Source organism: Corvus brachyrhynchos, unplaced genomic scaffold, assembly GCF_000691975.1.
Source record: "Corvus brachyrhynchos isolate BGI_N302 unplaced genomic scaffold, ASM69197v1 scaffold130, whole genome shotgun sequence".
Classification (NCBI taxonomy): domain Eukaryota; kingdom Metazoa; phylum Chordata; class Aves; order Passeriformes; family Corvidae; genus Corvus; species Corvus brachyrhynchos.
The window spans coordinates 378,612-386,755 of NW_008236193.1; the positions used below are offsets into that span (position 1 = coordinate 378,612).

Below are 8,144 nucleotides of genomic sequence, written 5' to 3' on the forward strand. Positions count from 1 at the left end.
CGGCCAAGGAGAGCCCGGGAAGGGAGGGGAAGCAGGGCTGGGAGCCAGGGCTCCAGTCAAGGAGGCGCAGGGAAGTCCCTGCTCATAGGAGTGGCACTGGGGGCAGAGCGATGCCCACCCAGCTGCCGTGCCGCAGTGTGGCATCCATCCATCCTTCCATCCATCCATCCATCTCCAACCACCCTCTAATTCCTTGTGGCAGCCCCAAGGGAGCCCAGCAGCCCCCGGGAAGCAGCACCAGCCTCGTCTGCGAGCCGTGAGCGTCCCGTCGCACCACAGGGACAGGCAGCACGCGCTGCAGCCGGGGCAGGACCCCGGGATGTGTGGCCCCGGGGCGGGGGAGCGGGGCTGATCCCGGCTCCTCAGGCGGCCACGAGGCCCAGGGTGGCTCCGCTCCCTCCCGCACCCGCCCCTGCCCCAGGCGCGTGGTTTCGTGTACCTGCACGGACCCCCCGAGCCTGCCGGCTGCCAGGTGAGCTCCCAAAGGCTCCTCGGCAGGCTGCCCACCGGCCTGAGGATCCCACAACTCCGTCCCCTCGGGCGGCTGCTCGCGACAGGCAGGGGGAACAGAATGAAAAGAAACAAAAGAAAAGAGGGAGAATGGGGAAGAGAAGGGAGAAGTGGAGGGAAGGGGCGGGAGAAGTGGCAAAGGGAGTCGAGAAAATAAGACATGCAAAAGCAAAAACATGACCGGAGCAGCTCGAGTTGGTGATTGCGGAGGGCACCCGTGCAGCACTGTCCCGGCGGCTCCCAGAGCGGTCCCTGCAGTGACAATGGGGGTCTGTGTCCCCCTGCCACCTACACACACAGCCCCCATGGCCAGCCCCCAGCAGGGCCACTCCACAGAGCAGGGCCAACCCCCAGCAGGGCCAGTGGCCGTGTCTGGGAGCGAGCTGGGGCAGCAGAACCGGGGCCGCAGCCGGGCCCAGGTGACACCATGTCCCCAGGACGACGCAGCGCTTGGCGGGGCCTGTGTGGCACGAGCTGTGCTGCTCCTCCAGGGCTCGGCTGCCCCACAGCCAAACCGTCCCCCAGTGAACATGGCACGGCCCCACAGCTGCAGGGACACCCTGTGTCCCCAGGCTGGACACTGCTCCCACGCTCCAGGAGCTCTGTGCTTTGCTTTTCCCCCTGCTCTGGGGAAGGGATGTCCAACATGGCATTTCCCTGGTGCTGGAGGCAGAGAGCAGACCTTACTGGGAGCCAGTTCCCAGAACGAGCCAGAGGTGATCTGAAGATGTTTCTCTCTCCTTAGGAAGCGCTGCCAGTGAGAGCCAGGGCTGTGCCAGGCTCCCTGTGCTGGGCAGGAGCAGCCTGGGGAGGAGAGGGAGCTGCACCCCTGGCTCCAGCCCCTCTGCAGGTGCTCTGCCCCCAGGGAGGTGTGGGAGGACAAGGGTTTGTACAGGACTGCTGGGAAATACACCAGGTTTGCTGTTTTTGGCAGCAGTGCCAGAGATGTGTCCTGCACTAGGGCAGGACAGGCCACAGCACTGGAGCAGTTCTGAGCAGCCCGGCCCCTCTCCCACACAGCTCTTCCCAGGCTCCCTGTGCCCAGCCTGCTCCCACAGCAAAGGCAGCCCCAGCGTGGGGCAAAATGCTGCCAAGCTGCCCCACCAATCCTGCCCTCCCTTGTCCTGTGTCACTGTCCCATCGATGGAAGGGCACCACGAGCAGAGCAGCGAGTCACTCCATGGGGACGCCGTCCTTAGCAGAGGTGGCTCAGCCTGCACCAAGCACTCCCCCACACTTCAGGCTGGACCCTCACCAGCTGATGCCCAGGCCTGGCACCCCCAGTCATGCTACAGCCCCCATAGTGCTTCCTCCCTCTTCTGCCAGGGGCACTGCCCTGGGCCCCTGGCAAGCTACAGACCCAGAGCTGTGGGAGGGAACTCCTTCCACAGACAGCACTGAGTGAAAATGATGCTCCAGCCCCTGCCACCACCCCTGCTGGGCTCCATGTCCCTGGAGCTGCAGCCCGAGCTGCCCATGCCCGTGGCCCCGTGCCCCGGCCGGGCTGTGCCATTGCTCACCTGGTGTTTGGTGTGTGGCTGTGCTTTGTCTCTGTTCGAGGGCTGCACCTGCACCTCGCTGTGCATCGTGCCAATGGGGGTGGGCTGGGGGCACAAGGACAATGTCAGTGCAGCACGGAGCCCTCCCAGCACCCACCAGCCAGATCCAGCCTCTGGCCAAACATGCCGAACCCCCAGAACCAGGGCCTGATCCCAGCCCCTACCCCCACCCCAGCAGTGCCACGCTTGGTATCTGGCTGCAGCAAGTCCATGGAATGTGCCCACGGCAGAAAGTGAGGTGCCAGCTTGGCTGCTGGGGTCCCCTTGGTTCCAGGAGCCGCAAATTCCCATGTCACAGCCCTGAAGCCGGTGACTGGTGAGGAGGGTGGAGCTGATCCCTTGGACACAGTGTGTGGCAAGGATGGCTGAGAGCCACATCCTCCCTGGCTGCTGCCACCGACCCCCCTGCCCCTCCTCCCTGGGGTGCCTCAGCACTCACCAGAGGTTTCCCTGCCCAGTCGTATTCGTAGTCGAACACGTAACCGTTCCTCTCGAACAAGTCTGTGAAGAGCTTCCTCAGGTAGTCATAGTCGGGCTTCTCGAAGAAATCCAGCCGCCGCACGTAGCGCAGGTACGTGGCCATCTCCTCTGTGGGGACACGGGGGCTCAGGGGGACAGGGGACAGGGGGCTCAGGGCTGGGGGCTGGGCTGGGCAGTGCTCTCACCTGGGAAGTTCTCACAGAGCACCTCCACCGGGGTGGCTCTTTTGGTGTCACCAATCTTCTGGTACCTCTCCTTTAGCGTGTCGGCCTGGAGGGACAAGGAGCGTCAGCACGGGGGAAGGCACTGGGTGCTGTCACACCGTGTATGATTTCTTGGACCCCCTTTCCCAGGTAACTCCTTCCCAGGGAATTCCCCGCCCAGGGCAGGTCTGGAGGGCAAACCCCAGGGTTTCCAGGACAGCCACTGTGAGAGCAGCTGGGAACCCCACACAGTGGGGGGACACAGGGAGACCTGCAGCTGCTCAGCACAGCAAGGGCCTGGCGTGCAGCTCAGAGCTGGTGGGATGCCAACCCTCCAACACTCCAGGGGCCAAACCTTCTCCGTCTCCGGGCCAGGGCAGAGCCAGGCCCACAGGCAGCCATGCCCAGGGGCAGCAGGAGCTGGCAGTTACCTTGAGGCCTTGCCAAGGAAGGCTCCCACGGAGGAAGTACATAAACATGTGCCCTAATGCTTCCAGGTCGTCCCTGCGGCTTTGTTCTGCATGGAGAAAAAGAGACATGGGTCAGCTCCCACTACAGCCACAGGCCCTGTCCCCCCCCTCCAGGTCCTGGAGCACCCCATGTGTCCTGCCAGCACCCTGAAGAGCAGGAGAGGCAGCTTGTCCCCAGCCGACCTCTGGCACCCCTGCCCTGCAGTCCCTCCCCTCAGCCAGGGGGCAGGGCTGGCTGCCTGTGCCCACACACCTTTCCCCAGGTGGGTGTTGATGCTCATGTAACGCGCTGTCCCTGTCAGGCTCTTGTGCTCTCGGTAGGGGATGTGTTTTTTGGTCTCGGGGTCAATATACTCTTTGGCCAGGCCAAAATCGATGATGTGGATGGTGTGCTGCCGCTTGCTGCCCGGCCGCCCCACCAGGAAGTTCTCTGGCTTGACATCTCTGTAGATCAGGCTTTTGGTGTGGACGTACTCCATCCGTGTGATCTGGGGCAGGAGGAGACATCAGTGCCAGAGCAGAGACCCACCCCATGTCCTGCACGCTCCTGCCCTGGGCCCTGCTCCGGCCACCTCACCCCTGCTCCCCTCAGCCTGGCCCCAGCCCCAGGGACGGGCACATCGGCTCCTTCCCACCACGGGAGACAGCCCCAGGCCAGCACCTTGGGCACAGCGAGAGGCTCTGGGCACACAGCTGCTTGTCTGGGCTCAGAGAGGGGCTGTGAGGGGGAGGAGAGCCCTCCCTCAGCAGGGAGGGGGTGAGGTATGGGTGAGCTGGGCTGGGATGTGCCAGCATCTTTTCCCCATTCCCTGTGGGATGCCCGTGCTGCCTGAGCATGGTGCCCACACATCCCCTGCTGCCCGGGGCAGCCAGGGGGCCAGGGGACCTGTGCAGGGCTGCAGGGGAGGTGGAGGTGCTGCACCCACCAGCTGGATCGCGATCATCAGGACGGTCTTGAGCGTGAAGGTCCGATCACACAGATCAAAGAGATCTTCCAGGCTGGGTCCGAGCAGCTCCAACACCATGGCGTTGTACTTCCCACAGGGGCCAAAGTAGTAAACCTGAGGAATTCCTTCTGCAAGAGATGGAGCAGGGGCTGTGCAGGGCTGCAGCAGGGCCATGCTGTCACAGCCACGCTGCTGCCGGCCAGGGGCTGCAGAGGGGGGATGTCCCTGCGCTGCCCTCCCTGCACAGCCAGCCTGGCTCTGCTCTCGGCAGCAGGGGGAAGGAGGCATCTCCATCTGCATCCCTGACTCTGCCGCGGGGGCGGTGGGGGGAAAGAACTAAATCAAAAGAGATCAAAGATAAGACGATGCTTCTGTGTAGAACCAGCCTCTCCCTGCGGAGCAGATGGGCAGGAGCTCAAGCCGGGAGTGAAGTTGCAGAGTCACATTTAGGGAAAGCCTCTCTCCCAGCAGTGCCCCTGGCAGGCAGCTCCCCAGGGCAGCTCAGCCTGGCCCCGTACCTGCATTGCCGAGCTGTTTGTAGAACCGATACTCCAGATGCAGCTGGGGGGCCCGGGATTTTATGGGTTCCTTGGAGGAGAGAAAGGAGAAGAGTTAAGTAGGAAGCAGGATGTTCAGGGTGTCTGGTGTCAGACACCTCCTTCACATGCTGGCAGCAGCTGGACTGAGAGCATTTGGGGTTGGGAGCAATGGGTATAAAATGGAGATGAAGGCTCAGGGGATGATGAGAGAAAATCAGCCCATATGGGAGCCAGATCATCCCATCCGGAGAGGGGAAAACATTAATGGGAGCAGGTACCAGTGGGGCCACCCCCTCTGCTGCTGGCACTGGCTGAGCACAGCACAGGCCATGGTGAGGGCTGGGAGAAGACTCAGCTCTTCTTGCCCAGACCCGGACCATCCCATCTGCAGTGACGTGTGTTCCCAGCCTGCCCTCGATTCTGAGCAGCCACCCATCCACCCATCCATCACATCCCAACCTGCTCCACCCACCCCAACACCTGGGGAGGGGGAGAAACCTCCTTCCCAATGGCTTGAACATCCCCCATCCCGACCATGGAGGAGCTCCCCGGGTTGACAGCTACTCACCAATTTGATAGCTACGTATTCGTTTGTGTAGAGATTCTTTCCTGCAGGGAGAGACACAAAAAGGAGATGAAAAGCAATCCCTGCATCACCCCCACCACACATTCGCCGCGGTCCCTGAGGGCTCCTGGGCTCACAAACATCCTGAACAGGTTCTGCAGCTCCCACGACACCTGAAGGGGCCTCAAGGCACAGCGGGGAGCAGAACCCACTGTGGGGAGTTGTGACATGCCTGTTAATTATCCCCAGGTGGGGTATGTGGATTCCTCTGGGATGGGCAGGCTCCTGGGGGCTGCAGCCAAGGCTGATAGGAGAGGCAGCAGCAGGGATGCGACTGGGCAAGGCAGGGACAAGGCTGGGACTTGGTGCTTCTCCCAGACACAGCCCCACAGGGAGAGGGGGCTACAGAGGGATGGCCAGAGTCGGGGGACACTGAGTTATGGCCAGTGGGACCCCACGGAGAGCGGCAGGGAGGAAGGACCCCTGGGAGCACTGGAGCAGCTGGCAGTGGTCTGAGGGCACCAGAGGCAGGTGGAAATCTCTCCCCCACAGCTGGGGTCACTCCTGGGAATGGCACACGCTTTTGTGTGTGTGTGAATCAGCCTCATCCCTGGGGATGCTCCCGCCCACCCAAGGGCACAGGGAAGCCAGGAGCAGGCCCATGGCACGGCCCACACTGTACAAGGAGCTGAAGGCTGCAGGGAGTGCCCAGGGGAGCTGAAGGAGCAGCTGTGGCACCCAGCACCCTGTACATGACCCCCCACACATGCATGGGACTCTTCACACCCGTAACCACAGGAAGGCTGAGCTCAGAGTGCCTCCACAACCCCCCAAAACCAGGGGGCCGAGGAAAAGGGGACACACCTGGGAAGCGCCAGCACAACTTCTGCCCAGGCCCATAAAGGCAAAGATTAAAGGTCTGCAGGAACAGCTCCGGGTGTTCCCTGTGCCAGAGCCCACAGGAGCCCGGGCAGGTGGGAGTTAAGGGCAGCAGGGTCCCTCCAGAGCCAGCTGACTCCAGATCCCAGCGATCCCACTGCCTGGCATGTGCATATCTGATGGAGCTGCATCTGTCTCCTCGGATTTTCTCCAAGCAATTTGCTTAGGGAACAAGCTCCTCCTGGCGTAAGATTTCATCTGCTCCACCTGAAGCAGCAATAAATCCTCGCCGGGTGACATCAGAGCCAGCTGCTGAGCGCCACAGTCGGCGGCAGGATTACGGGAAGAGGGATGAATGGGAGATATTAATGGAGCAGCTCCTCCCAGGATGGGCTCTGCAGCCAAGGAGGGGCTCAATCCTGCTGCCTCCCTGACCCTCTCCCATCCCAGGGGATCTCTGCCAAGCCACTATGTCTCCTGCCTCTACGTAAAGTAAATCCCTTCACAGCGATTAGGGAGGAGGGGATTTGGGAGGGAGGAAGGAATGTCTGGTGAACACAGTGTGCGCCAGATCCAGGGGGTTTGTCCCATCACGGACTGACATTTCCTGGGGAGCAGGTGGGACGCCCCCAGACCTGTGCATGGCTCCACAGGGCTGTACAGTTCAGTCCAAAACAATTACTGTTGCCTTCAGGGCAGCAACATGCAACCAGAACACTCACAGCTGGATTTTCCCTGAGGTCAGGCAGGCTCTGAAGGGGGAAAAAAATAACATGGTAGGAAAACTGCCAGAGGGACACTGCAAAAGGGACTCAGCCCAGCAGGGAGGGAGAAGGGATGGAAGCAGGAGAATCCCCCACAGTGGCATCTATCCTGTCCCTGCCACATGAGACCCCTGTGGCTCGCTGGCACAGAAAGCTACCAGCAACAAGGCTCTGGAGCTGGCAGCATTCTCCCAGCCCAAAAACGAGTCCAGAGCATTTGGTACTCCCCTGGTTCAGCCCTTCCTTGGGGGGCTTGGACACAGCTGATGGACAAGATGGGGAGCAGAGAGAGTATGGACTGGTCAAATCACCACCCTCCGCTTCCCCTTTCCAAATTAAAAAAGGTGCAAAGAGCAGAACTGGCCTGTCATGAAATTAATAAACCAACAGAAAAGAAAAAGCAAAAGAGCAAGGAGGGAGGATTCCTTCCACACCAGGGAACTCACCACTCCAGCTCCTGGAGCCACTCGCTCTGCCCAGTGTTCACAAGGGGGCAACTTTGACACCCAAAATGTGCCAGAGCCCAGGGAGTACCTGGGAGGACTAGAGCAGGCAGCACTTGCAGCACAAAAGGTGCTTTTGAAAGGAAATAAAAGGGAAAAGTGGTGAGATGGGCGGCAGAAAGCAAATATTTGCATTGCAGGGGCCTTTGCCCGGCTCGGTGCTGGAGGTGTCTCTGAATCCAGCTGCCAGCACCTGCAGGATGTGTGGGATCAGAACGGGGCCAACGCTGGGAGCAGGCAGCCAGGCCGGGGGTGTTAAAGCCAGAGGTGGCTTTCCCGGCTGTCCCCTCCCCAGGGATTTGGCAGCAGCTCCTGGCACCTGCTCCTGCACATCACGGCAGCCCAGGAGGAGCCGGGCTCTGCGCTGGGCTCCCAGCTGGGTCCCCATCCAAGCAGCTTAGAATCACGGAATCAAAGAGTCATTAAGGTGGGAAAAGACCTTTAAGATCACCACTCCAAGCAGCAACACCACCATGTTCACATTAGCCCATGTCCTCAAGTGCTACATCCACACGTTTTTAAACGCTTCCAGGGGTGGTGACTCCACCACTGCCCTGGGCAGTCTGTTCCAGTGCTTGACAACCCTTTTAGTGAAGAATTTCAACGCTTCCAGGGGTGGAGACTCCACCCCTGCCCTGGGCAGTCTGTTCCAGTGCTTGACAACCCTTTTAGTGAAGAATTTTTCCCAATATCCAGCCCAAACCTCACCTGGCCCAGCCTGAGGC

At 61.1% G+C, this 8,144-nt stretch overlaps 1 protein-coding gene across 2 annotated transcripts in view; it reads right to left on the minus strand.

Moving 5' to 3' along the window:
- The window catches only part of CSNK1G2 (casein kinase 1 gamma 2), a 16,235-nt gene that overhangs the window by 2,183 nt on the left and 5,908 nt on the right, over window positions 1–8,144 (minus strand). Inside the window, exons 2-10 of one of the 2 annotated variants that reach the window (XM_017739204.1) lie at window positions 5,277–5,317; window positions 4,688–4,757; window positions 4,149–4,297; window positions 3,476–3,710; window positions 3,184–3,269; window positions 2,735–2,819; window positions 2,509–2,657; window positions 2,031–2,114; window positions 440–544 (exon numbers count right to left, since the gene is read on the minus strand). In XM_017739204.1, coding sequence (XP_017594693.1) covers window positions 440–544; window positions 2,031–2,114; window positions 2,509–2,657; window positions 2,735–2,819; window positions 3,184–3,269; window positions 3,476–3,710; window positions 4,149–4,297; window positions 4,688–4,757; window positions 5,277–5,317 — 1,004 coding nt within the window. The remainder of the gene's footprint in view (window positions 1–439; window positions 545–2,030; window positions 2,115–2,508; window positions 2,658–2,734; window positions 2,820–3,183; window positions 3,270–3,475; window positions 3,711–4,148; window positions 4,298–4,687; window positions 4,758–5,276; window positions 5,318–8,144) is intronic. The other variant, XM_008639050.2, reaches the window with a different exon arrangement.